The 21,344-nt window shown below is 49.4% G+C and overlaps 9 protein-coding genes across 9 annotated transcripts; 4 read left to right on the forward strand and 5 right to left on the reverse strand.

The window, feature by feature from the left end:
* Positions 1–1,053: 1,053 nt before the first annotated feature.
* On the forward strand, positions 1,054–2,517 carry N7481_008182 (MFS transporter; the record flags this gene model as incomplete). The annotated part of the gene is made up of 4 exons (XM_057267401.1): positions 1,054–1,099; positions 1,159–1,826; positions 1,882–1,984; positions 2,045–2,517. The coding sequence occupies 4 exons, from the start codon at positions 1,054–1,056 to the stop codon at positions 2,515–2,517; spliced, it is 1,290 nt and encodes a 429-aa protein (XP_057121602.1).
* A 770-nt stretch (positions 2,518–3,287) lies between these two features.
* N7481_008183 (uncharacterized protein) lies at positions 3,288–3,915 on the forward strand (the record flags this gene model as incomplete). The annotated part of the gene is made up of 2 exons (XM_057267402.1): positions 3,288–3,717; positions 3,776–3,915. 2 exons carry the CDS (start codon positions 3,288–3,290, stop codon positions 3,913–3,915), a joined length of 570 nt encoding a protein of 189 aa, XP_057121603.1.
* A 98-nt stretch (positions 3,916–4,013) lies between these two features.
* On the reverse strand, positions 4,014–5,925 carry N7481_008184 (putative amino acid permease; the record flags this gene model as incomplete). Its single annotated transcript, XM_057267403.1, has 3 exons — positions 4,014–5,271; positions 5,348–5,508; positions 5,620–5,925. The coding sequence occupies 3 exons, from the start codon at positions 5,923–5,925 to the stop codon at positions 4,014–4,016; spliced, it is 1,725 nt and encodes a 574-aa protein (XP_057121604.1).
* Positions 5,926–6,587: 662 nt separating this feature from the next.
* Positions 6,588–7,948, reverse strand: N7481_008185 (aromatic alcohol reductase; the record flags this gene model as incomplete). The annotated part of the gene is given in 5 exon segments (XM_057267404.1): positions 6,588–6,683; positions 6,701–6,964; positions 7,058–7,384; positions 7,485–7,769; positions 7,862–7,948. The coding sequence occupies 5 exon segments, from the start codon at positions 7,946–7,948 to the stop codon at positions 6,588–6,590; spliced, it is 1,059 nt and encodes a 352-aa protein (XP_057121605.1).
* A 3,241-nt stretch (positions 7,949–11,189) lies between these two features.
* N7481_008186 (uncharacterized protein) lies at positions 11,190–12,129 on the reverse strand (the record flags this gene model as incomplete). The annotated part of the gene is made up of 2 exons (XM_057267405.1): positions 11,190–11,981; positions 12,040–12,129. The coding sequence occupies 2 exons, from the start codon at positions 12,127–12,129 to the stop codon at positions 11,190–11,192; spliced, it is 882 nt and encodes a 293-aa protein (XP_057121606.1).
* Positions 12,130–13,818: 1,689 nt separating this feature from the next.
* On the reverse strand, positions 13,819–14,862 carry N7481_008187 (uncharacterized protein; the record flags this gene model as incomplete). Its single annotated transcript, XM_057267406.1, has 3 exons — positions 13,819–14,209; positions 14,257–14,553; positions 14,834–14,862. The coding sequence occupies 3 exons, from the start codon at positions 14,860–14,862 to the stop codon at positions 13,819–13,821; spliced, it is 717 nt and encodes a 238-aa protein (XP_057121607.1).
* A 46-nt stretch (positions 14,863–14,908) lies between these two features.
* Positions 14,909–15,307, forward strand: N7481_008188 (uncharacterized protein; the record flags this gene model as incomplete). The annotated part of the gene is made up of 1 exon (XM_057267407.1): positions 14,909–15,307. One exon carries the CDS (start codon positions 14,909–14,911, stop codon positions 15,305–15,307), a length of 399 nt encoding a protein of 132 aa, XP_057121608.1.
* Positions 15,308–15,619: 312 nt separating this feature from the next.
* On the reverse strand, positions 15,620–16,623 carry N7481_008189 (putative carbonyl reductase; the record flags this gene model as incomplete). The annotated part of the gene is made up of 3 exons (XM_057267408.1): positions 15,620–15,867; positions 15,923–16,306; positions 16,371–16,623. The coding sequence occupies 3 exons, from the start codon at positions 16,621–16,623 to the stop codon at positions 15,620–15,622; spliced, it is 885 nt and encodes a 294-aa protein (XP_057121609.1).
* A 1,514-nt stretch (positions 16,624–18,137) lies between these two features.
* Positions 18,138–20,817, forward strand: N7481_008190 (uncharacterized protein; the record flags this gene model as incomplete). The annotated part of the gene is made up of 2 exons (XM_057267409.1): positions 18,138–20,541; positions 20,603–20,817. 2 exons carry the CDS (start codon positions 18,138–18,140, stop codon positions 20,815–20,817), a joined length of 2,619 nt encoding a protein of 872 aa, XP_057121610.1.
* Between the last annotated feature and the right edge of the window lie 527 nt (positions 20,818–21,344).

Consider the following 21,344-nt stretch of genomic DNA (forward strand, 5'->3'; position numbering starts at 1 on the left):
TCATGGAAATTACTAACAGAAACAGTCTGGTCATGAATGTCAATGCAGTACGGTCGTTATTTGAGTCTTGACTGCTGTCTTACGCTGACGGTACATCTTGGCGAATAGAACTAACTTGCGACCGTGGTTTCCTTGGGCCCCCATTCTTCTTCGTGGATACGCCTTTGAATAATTGTTTCTACAATAAAGTGATATGATTTACATGTGTCCTGGAAACCTTGCTGAGCGGGGGCGAATCAACTCGGATTTCACGATCATATTTGTCACTCGGCCCAGGACGAAAATATGCCAAAGAAGAAAACATTTGTAGGGACATTTCCCTCCCGTCAATGAACAGTTCTCGCTTTTGTAGATTTAGATTTGGGCCAGCCACTGGAAGTTCCTGTGGACCAGAAGAGAGGGCCTGAGAGCAATGGCGGCCGTCAAAGGAACTGATGCAACTGCAATTCATCGACACGTCGTCCGAACCAATTAAAGTCCCTCGACTACGCAACCCCATTTCTCAGCTGCACTGTACAATGCCCAAAAGAAAAAGAAAGAAAAATTCCGAGCAAATAACGTTCCGGTCTAATAACACTCTTCCAAACAATACAGTGCAACTTTTCACTCGGTGGCTACCTGCACGGAGAGGTACATCGCCATGATCCGGATTTGTTTCGATCCCCTTTCTCTCAAGCTTAACCACACCGGACCACCCCTCAAAGACAAAGAAACTAAGTTTCAACAAATAGCCTGCTAAATTGTCATTTTATCCCTCGCCTTTTTACCACTGGCAAAATGTGGAGGAAAGCATTATACTTCGAAGCCCCCTCCCGCTGGCCATGGCTCGTATCGCTGCGGTCATCGCAATCGTTCATTATTACGACCGTTTCGCTATCCATGTTCACTGTGGGTTTAATTTGCTCAATTTTCCAACGGCAGTCATTTCAAACTAACAACACCAATACAGGATCTCTTTCTCTACACAATGATATCAAATTTGTCCACACAATTCAAAAGAAATTAACACAATTCAAAAGGAATTTAGTCTAACAAACATAGATTGTGCCTATAATGCCTAGCGCATTGGTTTTGCGAGCTGGTGTCAGCTTTGAGGACAGTAAGTGCTGTTATTGCTCAAACTTATGAAAATGACTAAACCTTTTCATCTCCACGCAGGAGAGTTCTGGAATAGTTCGCTTTTGATTTCCGAAGCTGTCACGGCTCTTATCTGCAGCCCGATCTTCGGGTATGTGCTTGACGTCTCCGGCACTCGTCAAGGGCCCTACCTAGCGGGCCTCGTTCTGTTATTCGCCTCAATGGTAATTTTTACGGCATCAAGATCCGTACTCTGGTACACAGTCGCGCGGATACTTCAAGGAGGAGCAACTGCAATGGTTACGGTCGCAGGGTTCGCTATTGTGACAGATGCAGTAGACAAACATCATTTGGGACAAATGCTCGGCTATATTGGAACAGCTATGACTCTGGGCTTTGTGTCTGGTCCTGTTTTAGGTGGAGTGGTATACAGTATTGGAGGCTTCTATGCAGCATTTGGGATGGCATTTGCCATTATTACCTTGGATCTGGCTTTGCGACTGGCTGTCATTGAAAAAAAAGTCGCAGAGCGTTTCGTATCCTCTTCAGACAACGGAGTGGTCTCACCGAGTCGAGATCATGACCACAATAACCAATCATACGGCTCAGCTCAGAGTACGCCGCGTGGACCCAAACCCCCAAGACCAGACGGATCCCTTGCTTTGTTCAAGCTCTTACGACAGCCTCGAGTCTTGATAGCTCTATGGGCCGTTATCGTAAGCGCAATAGTGGCGTCCGCCTTTGATGCGGTGAGTTAATGTAAATTCTCCCGAAGACGCACCCTCATTAATTCATATTGCTTAGGCCTTGACTATATTTGTTGAAACAATTTTCCATTGGGATGTTCTAGGAGCTGGTCTCATTTTTATACCCGGTGCTTCGGCGGCAATTCTACAGCCATTCTTTGGTACATAGCATTGATCAAATATCTGAAGGCAAGAATCTATCTAATCTACTTGCTTGCTAGGCTACCTTACTGATCGTCTTGGGTCACGGATAATTGCTTTTTCGAGTTTCGCCATTCTATCACCCACCCTTATTTTGCTTCGTCTCGTTGAAAAGAATACATTTCAGCATAAAGCAATTCTGTGTGTTATACTTGCCACCGTTGGGATGTGTATCGACCTCGGCGAGCCCGCTCTTCTGGTTGAACTACAGAAGGTTCTTGATGACATGGAAGCTGAGGATCCAAGAGTATTTGGTGGGCAAGGCGCAGTTGGGCAGGCCTTCGGTCTTCAGAGTATGGCACATTTCGGTGGTTTCGCCCTCGGGCCAATTATTGGAGGCTTCGTATCATTCCATTATGGTTGGAATGTTATGACATTTTCTCTGGGCTTGCTGTCCCTAGTCACAGCCGTTCCGATGATGTGGCTTAGTGGGCCGATTCAAGATGACCATACTATTAGTGAAACAGGAAGAGATCCACTGATGGATTACTGAGTCGATAACTAGCCTTGAAGGCTCAATGAAAGGAATTAGAAATTCTCTTGTACGAATTCTAAGGTGTTGTGATTGCCCAAATATTGTCTTCGGTGCTTTCCGTCATGCAGTAGTATGTGAGTAGTAGATGAAGCATTTTGCCAATATAACAGTGGCAATTACTTGTTATTATTTTACAAGGCTCTAGTAAATAATGACTATTCCCCACGTGGCACTCCATAAGATTCGTCTTCTACAATTCAGATTATGGCGTAATAAAAGTACGACGGACTCGGACATCGATGCCGACAGGATTCTCTTCGCGAACCCCTGCAAGTCTCAATCATAACTAGCCTTCTCGCGGAAAGTAGGAATCCTGCGCACGACCTTCGATAATATCGATGAATTGGACTCGATTAAGGCGCACATGCCGGAGGCACAGCTTCTGCTCCGCGTATATGCAAATGACGACACTGCTATAATTTCCCTCGGGGGGAAATATGGGCACATCTTGATATGGTCAGGATACTTCTTTTTCGGGTGAAGGAATTAGGGCTTAACTTGGTTGGGGTCAGCTTTCATGTTGGTAGGATTAAGAATAAACCCAACCCCTCTCCCCTGTATAGTTCAGTGCACTAAGCTAATTTACAAATAGGGGCTGGAGCAAGTAATCCTAGCTCATTCTGCCAGGCTAGCAAAGACGCTCGATATGCGTTTTTGCAAGCCCAGTAACCCTATGCCCTAGTATCCTCGGCATAAGGGGAGGATTTGAAGATAGCAGTTTTAAGCAGATGGCTACTTCAATTCGAGATGTGATTGATTCTGGCTTCTCACCTGGTATCACAATTATTGCTGAACCGGGTAGGTTCTGTGCACGCGCGGCGTATACGCTTACGTGTCGAGTGATTTCCCGACGAAGACAGATGACGAGTGCGTCCGCGGCTGGAACTCCGGACATGCTATATCAGCATGATGGTATTTATGGAAATTTTATGAATGTCATCATGGAAAGGGAAGTCATGGTTTCGAAATTGGCTAGAGGTCGGTATGGCTCAAGGCCCTTGCTGAGTCAATTTGAGAGACAGCGACGAGATGGGGAATTTGTACACAAATATTCCATATGGGGACCGACTTGTGACAGTATTGATCGTGTGGTGCGAGAGGCAGCCTTCGATTGCGAGGTGAATATTGGTGATTGGCTGATATACCAGAACATAGGAGGTGAGTCAACCCACATACCACATTCGGACTTGAGATGGCCAAAAACTAATTTGCCCAGCGTATACAATCAGCACGGCAACCCAACTCGATGGCTTCCATGGCTCCCATGATAAGATCTATGTGAACAGTGAGCCAATTCTGGATCATTGGGTGATGATGCGAAGCCAGTTTGCTTGCTACCCCAATGAAGCGCCATAATTTCGGGGGAAGTTGGGAGAGTGGCAGAAATTATTTCGCAAAGTACGATGTTGAAAGCCAGAGGGATTTTCTATTGTCGATAAGTTTATAATTAACATTCAAGTGGTCAATGATTCCCTCGGCTGGATATCGCTCTTCCCAGACCAGAGATCAGCTTCTGTAGCGCTGATATGCTTGCTCTTGTTGGCAATTTTGTATCCAACATACAGTATGAAATACAAAGGAACAGCAATATAGGCTGCCACAAAGGAACGGTAATTGAATGTCGTCCTGCCTTCTCTAATGCTGATTGAGTTGAAGATCATGGTTGATGAGATAAAGAGACAGAGTAGAATGCCAATCCAGCTACCTGTGATGCCAAATGAGGCCCTAAAGACCAAAACGGAGTCCGATACCCCTTGTGCCTTTCGAGCCCGTACAAATGAAATATGAGTGACGAGCATCGACATCCAGGTGAGAAGCCCAAGCATGGTGACCATATTGACGAAGTAACTAAATATCCGGGATGAATCTCGCCCTACATTCACGTAGGCAATTGTCGTCAGAGCAGCACAAATGCCAAGCGCGTAGAAAGGTACGCCTCTCCTGTTGGTCTGCGATAGGAACTTCGGGGCGCGACGATTCACTGAGAGATCGCACAATGCTCTGGTGGCGAGGAATAGATCGTAGTTCGCTATTGACAAAACGAAGATCAAAATGCAGGCGTTCAAAAGATGAGGCGCGACGGCTATTTGTGCAAGACATAGAGCAGCAACAAACGGGGATGCGGCCGGATATTTCGCCTTACGAGAGTAATCAAGGCTCAGGCTCTCAATCCACGCCTCAGACACGAATTTCCGAGGTTCCATCATACCAACAAGAGTGATCCCAAGGAGGTGAAAGACGAGAAGACGATAGAAAGTATGGTTGATCGAGCGGGAGATGGCCTTCTTGGTATTCGGAGCTCGTGCCACGATACCCGATCTCTCACTGCCGACATAAGCAAACGCTGCCGGCGACATTGTTCCGCACGCCATGAAAAACCTTCCAAGGGCACTCCTACCGCCATCATTTTCGAAGTCGTCTGATTCTCTGAAGTACCGAAAGCCCCGAATATCACGGTCTGGGCCTCCGCCGAGGGTAATGACAAAAGATAAGATCATGAGAGCGGCCATAACAACCAATTTAAAAGACGAGACGTAGAACTCGACCTGGCTGGGTATTCGATGGTGCACACAGTTGAGGATGGTGATTGTGACAAGGAAGATGGTAATCCAGACTACGGGGTTCACAAAATCCGTATCGACCCAGAAGGATATCACCAACGAAGCTGCGACCAGTTGATTTGGGGTGATGATAGCATATTTCAGCCAATATCTACCGAGGTATAACGGGTTAGGCCAGGCGACTTGAGGATTGGGAAGGAAGGGGGGGTCAGCTTCATATTACTCACATCCACCCGAGACTGAAGCCCAAGGCTGGATCACAGAAGCGAACAGCTTGATCAGCGACGGTGTACGGGTCTGGTAGCCACGCAGTGACCTCGCCTAGCGCCGAGAGAACCAGGTATACGGTAAATCCAACAACCGAGTATGATATCAACAGAGCGGGTGGCTGTAGGGTTGTCAGCGACGGCATCGATCAGTCAAGTCTATAGGATTCGGAACTCACGCCACTCCTAAGTTGTGTCAGTCAGGTCCAATGTTCCAAGGATGAGTACCTTACATCGACATGGCCAGCCCACTTGTTACCATCAGTCCGGTCCCAATCGCGGACCCGATTGCTGTACGCTGAATTAGTTCGAACTTCATTTGAAACATCTAAATGAGAAAGTGACGAACTGATGACACTGAGCTGCCGGGTAGTCAAAGACCCATAGATATCAGCAAATCCAATTGCAACTCTTTGCTGGTGAGCCACATCGGGAGCCGGTCGAGTTGGCGTACTGGGTGTATTGGGCGGATGTTGAAGATCGTCAGCGTCATCATTGGAAGAACGAAGTCGTCGTGGCGAAAGCTCAATGGTCTCCATTCGCAAGAAATGGTCCAATTTCCATTCTGTGGTCAAGGCTGAGGTGGCTGGGGTGTTGATGAGGAAGACAAGGCAGGCCGCGAATGTCTTGAGGTCGGAGTTGGCTCCATTTAAGGAAGGCGCCTCCTACAATTTACCACTTACAGTTTACAACTCATCAAAAAGCACAAGCACACAAAGATGGAACCGAGCAAGCCTGTCATGGATATAATTTCCTCTATATATGCAAAGGTAAAACGAAAAACGCCTCCGTGGAGGGGACCAAAAACAACTCAATATAGAAACAGAAATGAAAAAAAGAACACGCAAGGTCAGGTTGGATACCAGCAACCCTATCGTCATGAGAGGTCCGTGAGATGCATTTTGGCAGCCTGTGACAGTACCCCATTCCAAAGCCGAAGAAGTCGCAAACGCCCTTATAAGCAAGACGCCCCAAATGAACCAGCAGGAAAGCCCTTCACTTGTGACCCGAATCGGGTTCGATTTGGTGGTGGAGGGTAACAGGGAGAGGAGTGGAAGATATCGTGAATAGATCCTCGGGATTGAGGGCTACCGATTGAAGGATGAAGTGGAGAACGGACGCCATGTTGCCTGCCTCCCCCAGGAAGGAAGAAAAAAAAAACAGACGGAAAAAGGAAATGGCGTGAATTAGATGCATCAGATCATCGCGACATGAGGGATTCGCTGGACTCAGTCCGCGGGAAAATGCGAGTGTACAGGGAGTCGCTCGACTCGGTACGGGGGAAGTGTCGTTGGTGCTTCCGAGAGATCACACGGTCAGTGTAGACACCCTTGGCGGTCCCCGGATGACAGTCTGGAGATACTCGCGGAAATCGGTGGGCTTGAACTCGGGGTATAACTCGGTGGTGAGATGGTATCCCAGGTACTTGGCGTACTCGGGATTGTTGTCGCCCCGGATGCCCCAGGAGTATTGGTATTCGGCGAGGTAGCGAGGGATGAACTTGATAGGGTCGAAGGGGTAGGTTTCACTGGCTTGGCGAGCGGCAACAACTCGGCTGCAGATAGTCTCTTCGGGGACCTGTGTGATGGAAGAAAAACGCTGTGTTAGCCCGCCGCAATCGGGTGGAAGAAGAATCATTCAGTGCACTAGGGGCGGGTGCCGGGGACGTACATAGTTCCGATCGACCTTCTCCTCGGCAAGTTCCTCCATCAGTTCGTAGATCTGGTTTTGTGAAGAAACCAGGTTGTAGGCGAGAATCTTCTTGTTGAGGGTGCGGGGGTCGGAAATGATCATTGCCATGTAGCGACCGATGTCCCGCAAGTCGGTGAGCGCAGTGGGCATATTTCCATCTCCAATGATCTCGTCGTTGCCGGAGGTCATAGCATAGTCGACACGGCCGGAAGGAAGACGAGGGTAGGAGAGCTGGTACCACCAACCCACGTCGACAATGGTGTACGGGAGCCACAGCTGGCGGATCTGGTTGTAGACAATCTCTTTCTGTAGAGGGAAACACGCGAATGGTCAGCTCCAGTACGACATTGCACCACTCTCCCCTCCATCTCTTCCGCTCTTCTTTCGTTCGGGGGCTCTTTCTTACCTCGTCGCGCAGCCACATCACACCACCGGGAGGTGAAACGGTAATGAAACCACAGGGAATGAAGCGCTTGACGCCAGCCTTCTTCGCGGCCTTGGCCAGCGGGATTTGATCCTGCTGCTCAGCGGGACCAACGCAGCTGATGACAACGTCGATTTCGGACAGGGCCTCGATCAGATGCTCCTCGGGGGCCTTCAAGTCACACTTGCGGATCTGAATACCGTTATCCGACAGTCGCTGAATGGCGGGCTTGTGAATAGAGGCCGGTCGGACCAGAGCGATAACATCCTGGAAGAACGAATAGCAAACGTTAGTCTAAGCCCTGGAAAATCCCGAGAGAGAGACTTGAGAGACATAAAACCACTCAGTGGAAAACATACAAAGCGACCATCATCGAGGAGACCATTTGCGATGGAACCTCCGGTTTCACCCGCGGCCCCGACCAACAGAACCTGGGTTTTCGACATGTTGGCGGGCAGTTGGCTGGTGATTTGGTGGCGAGTCAATAAGGAAAAGGTAGTAGTTGGTGAGGTGAATGAGGAGGGGGAAAATGGTGGTGGGGGGAGATGGAAAGGGAAGAAAGAAAGAAGGGGCAACGAACCGGATTGAGGAGTTGACGTTATAAATTCCCAAATGTTTCCACCCAAGGTTGCTACCCACTTTCTCTCTGCCATCGGGAGTGGACGATGGTGGGTCGAAGTGGATGTTCTCTCCCCTCAAACGAGGGGGAGAGAGAGAATCAGACCAGAGTTGGGAGAACGTCATGAGGAGATCGTCGATTTACTGTACGGCTACTAGTAGACTAGATGTATCCCAGTACGGGGAGTACTGATACATACTACGAATATATAATGTAGTAGTATCATGCCGTTGAATCCCATCCCCATCGGCTTGACAACTTTTTTCCAACAATTCACGGGCCGGTGTGGTGGCTCGGGAGCAAAATCCTTTCCTGGTCGGCGCCCTTACGTCATGGTAGACGGCTTCCCGGCTTGGTTTTGGGCTGGTTTGGTGGTTTGGAAGAAGAATGATGTTTGCGGTCCTGAAAAAGAGATTGGGAGACCTCGTAAAGAGGTACGAGTACTCGTACTCAGAGACCATGGGGACATTCCACCTGCACTTGTCAGGAGATCGTACCGTGCGACGTTCGTCTGAAACTAGTCGGGTGGGCACATTGAGAGAGTAATGATAGTCCTGCGCCTCGGTCCTTTCCAATGGTAAGGTTCCTTCCAATCCTATGATAGAGCGAGGATCTGAGCAATCTGCTGCATACCAGTAGACAGACTCCTTCCCGTCACTACTACTCCCCCTCCCCCCCACGTCAGCGATCTTCGGATCTGCATAGAGGACTCGGAAACTTGAAGCCAAGTTCTGCCCAGTGGCGGTCGGGACCTTCAATCTCAAGGCTGTGACGAAATGCGACCAGGAAGATTAGTCACGCAAAGCCATCCTCCTTATTGGCGGATATCTGTCCCAAAAAATCGGAGGATCCCGTCCACGGTCAGCGAATCGGGCGACCCAAATGCACGCGATGCGGCTGTGGGATTCCCCGTTTTAAGATTGAGGGGGGCTTTGGGGCGGTTTCAAAGGGGGACACCATTGGGTGTCTCTGACCAGAATGAACTCGAACACCATCAAGTCGATCAACAGGTGAAGGTAGCCCGATCCCTTGGAGCAAATCGGAGCGCCATTATTACCGCATACCCGGGGATGGCCAGCCACAACCGCCTCGGGCGCGGGAGATCGGTGCCTGGTTCGACAATCCTGGTTGCCCTCAAGGCTTCGCGGACTTGGTATCTCTGCCATCCCCGTTGTGCGTCCCGGAGCACCGTAGCCCGTCAGACCGCATTAGGACGGAGTCTCCTCCCCATTATTTTTTTTTCAGCTCTGCCGGATTTTGTCGGGCACGATCCTCCCCCAGGGATTGAGGGGGTCGGTGGGGTTGCCGGTAATGGCTGGAATTTGGGTCGGATCGAGTAAGCCTGATAGACGATCTCGGGCTCTGGGCTTGTAATGTAGGTGCATTGGAGAATGGACGCCCTTGAACGTGAAACCTGCATGAATATGATGAGCGCTTTCTGCGCTTTCCCCGCGGGTCATGCGGTTGAAATCGCGGGGTATGATCGTGCGAGGCCATACTCCACACTGTCACGGTAGTTTCGCGCAGCCCAAGAGGAGCATTGCGGAGTAAATTTGCAGTAATCGTAGCCATTCAGGACTGCCAGGAAGATCGCACAAACTGTATTCAAAACATTCCTACCGACGTCGTCCTGTGAGTGTCGGTACCGCAATGGTCCTGGGAATCCTTTGGAAGAAGGTGAAGTGGAAGCGGAAGTGGAAGTGGAAGGGGCAGATGGAGAGGCACCTGACTGGTGCGGACTGCCTACGTTCTGTACACTGCACACTGCACACTGCGAACACAGTTATTTTAATCCAATTGGAATAACGAAGTATTTCTCATAGTCCATTCCATGTGATCGAAACAGACATGTTGGCTTCGACTTGGTATTCCCCCTCCTATCCCTTTCCCAGGATTGATCTCCTTTTTCAAACTTCATGATCAATTATTCGGTTATAGTAAGAGAGTACCTTCAATGATCGCATTAGTAGTGTTCCTCGCATTTCTGTCGGAGAAAGTGATCAGCATGTGTCCCAACGATTAATACAGACAAGAAGCTTCGAACATCTTGTCTACGAGTATGGCTTCCAAGCGTAATCAGAGCACAGAGATATAGTACTATGCTTGAGAAATACACCGTGCAAGGATGATTGATAATAAAAATAGCGGTCCATACCTAGGTACTCGAAGATATTTTGGTACTTCTTCTAATCGCATCCTTTCTCTCCCCACAACTCGCCATTGTCGTTATTAGTCGAGTCTACGGCATGATCTACCGCCACGGTAGGTGGGACAGCGACGGTCAGTACTGCGCAAAAAAGAACCAATATAATCCAAGAGTGCATTATGAGGCAAATGCCAAGCTTCGAGTATTTAAAAGAGCAACTGGAGGAGTTTCTGCCATATTATGGTCCATGCAACGTTCAAGTTCCAGGTCTTTATATACTATTCAGAGTCGAATCTACTAGTAATACTCCAGGGCTGTTACTAGTAATAGTTAGTCGTGGTACCAACTAACTATTTCCTACAAGTAGTATTACTACGATAATCAGGCCCGTGGTTGGACGGATCTTAAACCAAGGATACGGCCTAGAACACCACAACCAATGATGTAACGCCCGTCCCCAGCTATCAAAGAGCTTTGTTTTGTCTCACAAGCTGTCGATGCTACCAAGTAAGCCTGAGCCCGGCCTTCGGAGAAATGTTTCGGGGAGTTTGAGATTGAGAAAATCACGATTCTAAATAACATACTTTGTATGTTGCTATAATCAAAAGCCATTCTTCCCTTATGGAACCCATCATAACCTCAGTCTCGTTTGAGTGTGGGGTGCAGTCAGTGTCACCTACCCTGCATGATGGAGGTGAGCCTGCCAGAAAAAAATGTGAATTTGAAGATCGTTGAATTTAGTGATCCGATCATAGTATTTCCAATATGACGACCCAGCTCTATGCGGTGACGCAGAATATGAACATAGAACAGAATCGAGTTGAAAGCTCGGAAAAAGTGAAGCAAAATAATCCGTAAGAATCATGACCAGCACGACTCAAAATGCCCCCAGAGACTCCCTTGCGCCAGTTCATGCTTTCATTTAAAATCCCAAGCTCTGCGTGGTTCTTCCCATTCGAATACTAGTGCCAGTCTCCACCTCCCTCTGGAGCTTCCTCACGTCCCACAGTTCCCCGCGACAATAAAGCCGGAGAGTGACAGTTGCCCCTTGTTTGAGCAAAAGCATCTCTCTTTGCTTCCTTCGCTCTTCTATAATGACAGCCCACTTGGCCCGCACAGCCTTGAGCTTCTTCCGACGCGTCGGCCAGCTTCGCTTCCATAAGATAACTTGATGTGTCTTCTCCAGGTTTTGGTCAGTTGGCCACCCCCACATGCGCTCTGCCGGGAGCCACCCTTCGTCTTCATCTGTGACTTCGATTTCCTTGCCGGAGATGAGTCTGTCAATAGCGGCCATATCCCATTGCCATGAGCGAAGTTCATGGAGATCATTTGAATCACGGCAAAGGTTCAGTACGCCCCGTCGAGCAAGGTGGTGCTGACGGATATGGTAGTCGACTTGGTAATGGGCAAAGAGAACCGCAGCCTCTGGGTCGGCGTTCTTTGTCTCTTCCAGAGCCCGGTTTAGATTGTTCTCGACCAGGACGTAGTAGCGCTCACGCTGTGAAACGGAGATGCGACGCCACCACGTTGGATCCGTGTGCTTTGTTTCAGTGTCCAGGGGAGAGATATTGTCATCTCTGGTTCGCTTGTTCACAAAGAATGGGGGGTAATGGCTGGAGTTGTAAACACCATCATTGATATCCCCCTTCATGATTGCCTCGGTGATGGTGATCTGACATTTTGTGCAGCCGAGGGCTTCTTCCAGAGCCTCAAGCTATGGGTAATATAATCAGCGTTGTTCACATAGAATTAATCGCGATCTGAGTTCGTACTAGATCTGTCTCCGTGGCCTCGTCCCATGCCTTTTCCATTGCCTGGATGTCTGAGGCATTGTGATTCTGTTCATCCAAAGTGCCATACATTTCGAGAGAATTGTGAGTTTCGATCTCGTCGAATCGTGTTTGGGGGCGATATTCTTGTGTATGTGAATAATAGAGTTTAGAAACCCTCAGTTCATAATGTTCAAGTGATGCCGAAATTGAGTCGATTTGAAAACATCAAAATGAGCATTTTCTGGGTTATTATACTCTGCCCGGTGAAGGTTATCGGGGAGAAGTGTCTAGGCAAACGAGGGTTGTGATGAGCTGGGACGCGATGGACAAAGAGTCACTATGTCTAGATTCTATTTCCAGATTAGGGATATCTGTCACCACAAAGGTTTCTTTGTGGCGTTGCCGCAACTTTCTTGGGGAACAAAGGACCACTAGGATTTTCGCAAATACAATGAGGTCAACGACTTTTATGGCCGACTCGATTTAGGAAAACGCTTGCTTATAAGATTACTCGACCTGGGGACCTCATCGGGGCCGCTTGAGGAGGTCCGCGCCAAATGCGTCAAATGACATTCCTGAATCTGAGCGTGGCTGGTCATCTGTCCCGAAGTCCGCCGATGCGGTGAATTACCCCGGGGGGCGTGATGGGGTCACTGGGTTTCATTCGACCTCACGGGCAGCTTGGTCCCCGCATGCCCCGTCTCAGAATATTAGATAGAGAGGTACTCCGTATATATGGCTCTCGACCGCATCCCTGTGCTCCGTAGATGAGGGGTGAACTGGCGGTCGCATGGCGCGGAGCAGGTTAGACAGCCCCGCCATTGACAACATGCCGCGCTCCCTTGCGACCAGCGGATCATCACTCATGAATGAATCGTGGATAAAACCTCAGAAGACTTGGTCATTACTTGCTCTGAGTTCTGAACAACTTGCTTAGCCCGATAACCCCCGCCTCTCTACTCTACCAGCACAGATGAACCTGGTAGCCTGATTCAATCCTTGCAGATGAAGTTAGCCCGTGGACTTTCCTGCTGATGCCAGAAAATACTGGCAGAAGAAACGACTCCCTAAGATAGGGAAAGTCGTCATACCTCATACTCATTTAATGCAACTGATGTTGATACAGTAGTGGTATCTACTGGTAGTATATTGGGATTTATAGTTAGCTTTAGTAGTTAATACTTAATACTCAGGTCTGCGCCTGTAGATCGGAAAGTTCATGTACTCTGTAGATCAAGATAAATAAACGCGTCATGACGCACATAGTCACCGACATGGCTGTATGTCTCTACTTGCAGAGTTCCAGCATCTCCCATGCCCCTGGCAGTCTTCTTGTGAGATGCATGCGTTTATGCACGCTCTATGTAGTACTATGAACCACATCCATGTTAATTCACAGGGGCAAATTTATTTTTGTAGCGTGATTACAGTCTGTTACTGTATAGTCCCAAATTTATTTTAGCAGACAACTTTGCAGAGAGTCAAAAATAAAATAATAAATAAACGGCTGGAGAGATTTTGAAGAAACATGAGGTTCCCGCTGGCTTAGCACCACCATCACCACCACCATCACCAGGCTTACAACAACTTGAAGCCCCCAGCAAGTTCATCCCTGACATGTCAACTTTCATAGGGATTTCAATAACATATTATACCTCACATCCATACTATTTCTTAGTTTGTTACTAGTAGAGAGTGTGCGTTGTCAATTCAGCATTAAGGGTTGGTGAAATAATTATTGGTAGAGCATCTTGTCATTATTAAAGATTCCTAGAGGGACTAGTCAAATGTAAAGACCTCCCGTATTTCTGGCGTGATTGAGCTTTCTGTCCAAGCAAACTCCTCCTGTAGCCATGAATCCCAGCCCCAGTCTACCCATTCTACAAAGTTCGCCGGACGAGCTTTCCAACGTAACAGAGGGGATTTATACTGCCCAAGACATCGCTCAGACACATCCCATAATTTATTATCATCCTTCGCCCGCTGGAATAATGTATCATCAAAGTCGACAAATACAACAGAGGGATCTGGGCTATCATGATCAATCACTATGACGTTCCGGGGATATAGATCAGCCAAATAGATGTCGTTCGCATAAATCTTGCATTCTAGTTCCGCAATTGATGAAATAATTCGTTGGCGACTAGCTTTGGAAAGCTGTTCTGGCACCCTTGACAGTGGAATACCTTGTATGTATTCCAGTAAGACCATACGAACCTCACGGGTTCTATGAGATTCATCCGGCAATGGTAGTGATATGGAATATGAACCATAGTAATGGTGAATTCCTTGGCCCCCAGTAGCGAGCCTCCCGCTGTGTGGTCGATCGATGTATGACTCTCCGCGTCGGTGTTTCTCCACAACGAGCCGTAGTTGGCTAGACGTGCAAATGGCGCCTTGGATGTTTTTTCATCTCCATCCACAAGTGATACCTCATTCCGGGTACGCTTGTGTGCTATTGTTTCTTGACACTCGGACACAGCTATGTACCTCTGTCTTTTGTCAGTCTCGGATCTGTACCAATTATTGAGCAGGGCTTGATGACTTACCTTGACTGTTGTCACTGTTGCTGTGAATCTCAGAGTTGTGAAGGGGTTGGTGGGTGAGTGTAAATATTCTGCTATCCCACAATCCTGTCAGCTCTGAGACCAATAATCATCAAACTTAACGCCCTAGGAGTAGAAGGTCAGGCTATGATTGCAATGAGTGCGATGTTCCAGATAGTTGGAGAGGTAAACAAAGATGGTAGCCTGGCCGGTGGAGATGTTAGAAGGCAGGAAGGTGTGTGACGTACCCAGGTACCAAACCACTAGCAAAAGCCATTCTGATCTTATTTCATGCCCGCAGCTCAAACCTGAACGATATCTCAATGGCCGAACCCAAGAGTGTCACAGCTGGTGCACCTCTCGTGTTTCCAATTATCTGCCTCACTGCGTCCCTACTTTTCATCCTTCTACTGAACCGCCGTGCATGTGAGAGCCTCGCCACCAAATGCCACCAATTCATTTACCAGTCCTATATCACTGCCAAGGACCAGGTCTTCCAACAATGGTTCGCTCTCCCTCATAATACAGCCACAACCAACGAACTAGAGCTGCGCTATGGGCTTCTCACTCCATCCGATACACCGACTGGATCTTCTTTCGGGGACGAGGACGACGAGTACAATCGGTTGGACTGGGAAAGTGGGAATGGATGGATTGACATTCTTGTCGACAATTACGTTCGGTGGTTAATGGATTCTGACTGGGACGACGATACGTGGTGACTCGTGACGATGGGAGCATTGTGTTGCTGGATACGCCAACGGAGTCATGTTGCGCCCAAGTGGTGGATTTTGTGACTAGTGCATGGATGTACATTACCTCGACCAAGAAATTATTATTCCCGTGCGGTTTGCATGTACAAAACTCGGCCATGATCCTATTTCCCGGTGAGCTCTTCTGTACTTATTGCGCGTGAGTGTAGCGTAGAGTTGCTTGGATTCGTTCGTTGTATTGCTCTCCCCCTATCATAATTATTCATCATTCCGTAAACCAATTGCCAAAATACATTTCATTCCGCATCAGCCCGCACTACTTTACGGGGCGCAGTATCCTCCATCGACGACCAAATCCGCACCAGTAGTGTAGCTGGATGCGTCGGAGGCAAGGTAGAGGTATGCGCCCTTCAATTCGTGGGACTCGCCCTCCCGACCCATGGGGATCTTGTCGCGCCAGATCTTCTTGGTGTCTTCTTCCACGAAGCTGGAGATTTCAGTGGCAATGTATCCCGGGGAGACTGTATTCGCACGAGCGAAGCGAACCCACTCGACAGAAAGAGACTTGCCTATAGATCTTATTAGCAGGACTAGAAGTGCAAATCATGATCTCCGACAACGTACAAAGGTGGATCACGCCGGACTTGGCAGCGTTATAGGCGGACTGCAATTGGGGGAAGTTGACAATGTGGCCGCTCATTGAAGCTGTCGCAACAAAGCTGCCGTAGGTGAAGTTGGTCAACTTGTTGCCATTGGCGTCAGTACCTTCCTCCTTCTGTCGGCGCCAGTGGGCGGCGGCGGCGCGAGCACAGTAGAAAGTGCCGTCGAGGTCAACACCGATAACATTGCGGTAATGTTCAAGGGAGCCGTCCACCATGGAGCCTTGGGTCCATGGAATACCAGCGTTGGCAATAAAAACATCCAGACGGCCATTGAAATCCTTCACAACAGTGTTGACGGCCTCCTCGACCTCCTTCGCATCGGTGACTTGAACCTTATAGGCTTTGGCTACGGTGGGGAGATCGTCTGTAAGCTTGGTTTTCAAACAAAGAGTAAGATATGCGCGACGTACCCTGGACACCGTACTTCTGGGCAATCTCGGCAGCGCGCTCCTCGCACTTGGGATTGCTGTTATACCACATAGCAATGTTAGCGCCAGCTTCGGCCAGACCCTGGGCCACGGAGAGACCAATGCCGGCACCGGCACCCGAGACAATGGCAGTTTTCCCCTTCAGGGAGAACATGCTCATCATACTGGGGTGCTCTGGGGCAACTGTGTTGTCATGGACAAATAGTCCCTGCTTGTTGATGGGGGTGGCAGCCATTGCGACGGTAGAATGGCAAGGTGTTTGACGTCTATAGGGTTGGGGAAAAGGAGGACCGCAGGGACGGGCGAGAGAAGATCACTTAAATAGAGCTCCGGAGAGACAATACCCAGCATACCCCCACTCAATACGCTCCGACGGTGTACAATGCGTTGGCCGGGGGAGCTCCGATGGTCCACTATTCAGAGAGTCGCGGCTACGGGTTCTTGTGGACAGCAAATGACGCTATACGTTCCAGAACGGAGAGTAGAGCGGGGCGCGATATGGTCGAAGTGGGATGCAGCGCCTTTGGAGGGGCATTGAAGCGCGTGTGGGGGGGACAATATGGAGCTCCATCAGGCAGACCAGCATACGGTCAACGGCTCAGCGGCGGTGGTACTGACTTCCTGAGCTTGCTCGCACTTGAAGATCGCTTCTGTTATGTTTCTAAAATGCAGAGGGCATTTTGTTGCTGTCAATGGACGTGAGGGCGGCTAAATGCGCAAAGCTGGGGCTATCAATGAGCCGCTTCGAGGGAGAATCGGACGTCTCTCACCCCAGGGCGGGTCCCTCCTTCTCGGAGGTGGATTGTTGTTCCATGGGGTTCGTGGCCGAGGCCGAGTCGGGATTCCAGTCGTGCCGTGCCGGGGTGATAATCCGTCCAGACACCGTACTCGATCCGCTAGGAGACCAAGGGCGGACTGCGAGATCTTTAAATCCTAGAATCTAGAACTTAACTGGCAGATCACATTTCCTCACTGTATCAGGGGCAGTATTGGTCTACCACCTGATTGAAACGATGTTCCGCGGGGGCGAGTTGGAGTGGAGGAGTGAGGTGGAGTTGTTGTTTGAGCCGGCGGAAGTTGGAAGTCTCCACTTTCTCTTCTCTCCGCCGGATGTGCGCCCTCCCCCACACTACTCATATCGGAACCGACTAAGGCGCTGAGTATCTCACTAGGTGGGATACCCAGTAGTATAATGTTTATATCTCCAATAATTTCCAGTACTGGTTACCTATACTACTGACATACTAGCATCAACTAACTTAGGTACTTGCTGACGGTCACTTCATGCGATGCCAAAAGGCCCAACCTCCATTCCAACTAACAGTGATCAACTTGCAGTTTACAGTTTTCTCAACCCATTGACGTTCCCTTTAAGCTCCGAGTGTCATGACCTCTCATAGAAAGGGTGGCGGAGTGTGTGGCTGCCAGCATTCTTCATGGTGCTGGGGGTGATGCGGCCACATTCTTCGGCGTATCGATCAATGCTCTCATAACAACAAAGCATCCCCCGGCGAGAATGTCCGCGACGCCCATTTGCATTTTGCGTTTTGCCTCCTCAATTCTTCAAGCTGGCTCTGTCTTGATCTTGTATGGTCCGCAGTCCTGCTGCTTTTTCCGAACGTATCTGCCAGTCAAGTCAATCAATCTTGCTAGAACGACCTCAGACCTACAACAACAAGCCAACACCACTCAGCGAATGAAAGATTGCACCAGAATTGCCTCGCGAATCTCGCGGCCAGCTAGACGGCTATGGTGAGCTTGAGCGGCGTTGTTGCCATCGCCGCTTCAGGCGCGGCTATCTTCGTCGTCTTCGCAGTCGTTTCGATTGTCGTCTGGGTTCGCGTTCGAAAGGAGCGTCATGCGTTGAGAGTCCTGGGTCTTAAAGAAGGGGAGTTCTCCCGTAGTCTTCAGACCTTCACGGGGAATACATTGACATCACTCTCCCACGAGGAGGGGACGGCACTCCGAGCACACGGCCAATTACCCTATGGCAAACCGACGGAATGGGGTCAGCTCGCATCTCGAGAGACTCTTCTTCGGCCCAAGAATAACTCGGACTCGTCGTTTCCACTGGCCGACAAAGCCCGATCGCTACGAAATTCCCTCAGGCGATCCAGATCCAAACGCCTTTCGAGATCCTCTCACAAGCGTCTGAGTTCAATGGCTACAGTGAGCGAGATCCACATGCCTGGTCCTCATCATCCCTCGATATCCAGAGAAGATGTTCCACTTTCGGCTATCGAGGGAGTCCTAGAGTTGGCTGCAGAGCGAACTCCCAATCAAACACCTGAGATGAACAAAGGGGAGGAAGAAGGTTTCATCCTCGGCATGCGCCCTGTGTCTCCCGGATGGCCATTACCCATCCAGAAGGATCGATCTACCTTGTTTCCCATGTTGGAAAACCGCAACTCGCAAGATATGTTCGATCCATCTCCACGAATCTACGAAGAGTCTCCACAACGGCTCCGAGGAGGAAGCATCACGAGCCAAAAAGCTGGCGCTATTCCCGACGATATTCCTCCTCCTCCCCCGCCAGCTGCCTGGCCACCGGACCGACTCAGCTATGCGAGAAATGACTCCGTGATGAGGTTATCTTCCATGAGTTTGGATACCTGTAACAGCTCCATTTTGGATGATGGCAGATTTGGTTTCAGATCCGCTGATACTGAACTCACCTCGCCCATCTTCCCGTCCGGTGGAACCTTCGTTCCGTTTAGTGCAAATGACGTTGGAATAAAGAATGGACGCAGGAGCTTTATCGCCGCAAACACCGGCCAGGGCATGCCGCCGTTGCACAATTTCCCCATTCGCTCGTCTTCGACGGCAGAGACTCGTCGAAGATCGTCAATGGAGCCCATGGAGCCTCGCAGGAGCATGACGACGGCTTCTCGGAATCCTAGCAATGGAAGTGATCGATTTGGTAGACCTCCCCACCGGAGCGATTCAGTCTCATCTAATAATATACCCACGAGACATTCATCTTTCCGCAGTGGAACGCCAATATCTATGGGAAGTTTCCACAACCTCAACAATCCCAACTGGCGATCACCTCCATCTCAGCCATCCCCGATGGCTTATGTACCTCATTTCAGCCAGTTTCAACGATCAAATCTCTATGATGAGCAGCGTGAGAATGACCCGTTTTACGGTGGCTCGCCGCATTCAAATGGTACCCTGTTCTCCATGGGATCACCCGGAACAGCAACAGGCTCTATGCCCCCTAGCCCCGTGCAAAGATCGAGTTTATCTCAACGAGGGGCCTTGCCATCTGCCTTGAAGGGCAGCAACTCACAACGCAAGGGCAAGGGCCATCGACGACAAAACTGTGTTCGTATCTCGATCCATCCACCCATGACTTTTGGTGGACCAACATTTTCTCCCACGCTTGAAGAAGAGCCGGAAGATCTTGATGCGATGGAAGAAGTTGACCTGCGCGAGAGTGCCATCAATGGGCCTTCCAAGCCCCCACCAGTTTTGTCAACCAACATCTCCCCCATGCCAATATCTAAACGCGGTAGCCGGCGAACCAAGCCGGCTGCTAGCACCCTTGGTCCTCTTGCTGAAGAGCCACAGTCTCTGCAGAATATTACTCCATCCAAGAAGAAGAACCATGCCCCCAATAGCAAAGAAGTTGGGTCTGCCCCACTCGATAAGACTCATGGCTTACCCGAGCTGTTCACTGCCCTGCCATCATCCGCTGGGCTGAACCTGTCTCATACGCCCTCGCCTGATCGAAGCACAGCGGTCTGGTCAATACCCGAAGTACCTTCACCACCATACGAAGATTCCCCTGGAACTGGAAGTCCAAGACGAACCGCAGTCAAAGGTCCACGCAGTCAACCGGGTAAACCATCTCGCCGCAACTCAGCGCACATCCAGCCGAAGCCAGTGAAGCCACTCATGGGATTCGGCTCGCCTACTGGTCTTCCTCTCATCACAGGAACTCAAGGAAGCGACTGGCGCAAGTCAACCGATTCGCTATTCCGAACAAACACCGACGCTGCCGATGGCTCACCCCGACGGTCACACGATCTCCAAGGCTCTATGCCGGACGGATTCGACGAAGTTACCAGCTCTTCGTCACCGGCTCGTACAAAGAGGGGAAGAAGTAATACTGTACGAGACCGTGTCACGATCTGGGAAGATGCCAATCGTAGTGCATCACCGCCAAAGCCCCCCCGCTACGCATTTACCTGGTATTTATAGTTACGCAGAGACCTCACCATCGCAGAAAAACAGTCACGGCAACATCCCCCGATCCATGTCTCGGGGCGAGAATTCTCCTCTGCGGAATGGAAGCCAGCGTATGCCGCCGACGCCTACCTCTACTCGACGTGGCCTGACAACGCCTACCGGTAAGGCTCTTGGGTTGGGGATTGGAGGGACTCCAGCCAGCTTGTATGATGGTGATGGATTCTTCAGAGAGTGATTGCATTGAAGTTATTGTTCTTTTTACTTTGAGTGCATGAGCTGTCTTCTTTTTGGTGGGAATTGTTGTTCAAAAGCCTTATACCTTTTCTTTCTTTCTTCTGGTGCATTTGCCCTCTTATTTTTTTTTTCTTTTTATCCTGATGTGAAACGCTTGTTTTGATATCCACGGTCTAGTTAGTAGTAATTATCAATGAACATCTCTATGATACTCTCATTATTTATACTAGATTCATCAAGTCGATCCAATTGAAATGCACACGCCCAGGTGGGTGATCCATCGTTGTAAACGGAATAAAGTTGAGCATTATCGGTTCCAAGTCAGAAAGGCTTACCTACCTATTGCTACTAGTATCCAATCGTCTACGGGTGAAAATAATGAGAGAGAACTTCTCTCTCATTAAGATCTGAGAATTGTATTCCTTTGAAGTCGAATGGGATATACGGGTTAGAATAGTACTATATATATGCCCAAGTGATGGCAGGATTGCAGGCCCCGAGGTGTATTCCAGGCCGCTGCTACTAACT

Source organism: Penicillium waksmanii (assembly GCF_028829765.1).
Source record: "Penicillium waksmanii strain IBT 27052 chromosome Unknown utg000007l:1.0-4314555.0:1.0-4317578.0, whole genome shotgun sequence".
Classification (NCBI taxonomy): Eukaryota; Fungi; Ascomycota; class Eurotiomycetes; order Eurotiales; family Aspergillaceae; genus Penicillium; species Penicillium waksmanii.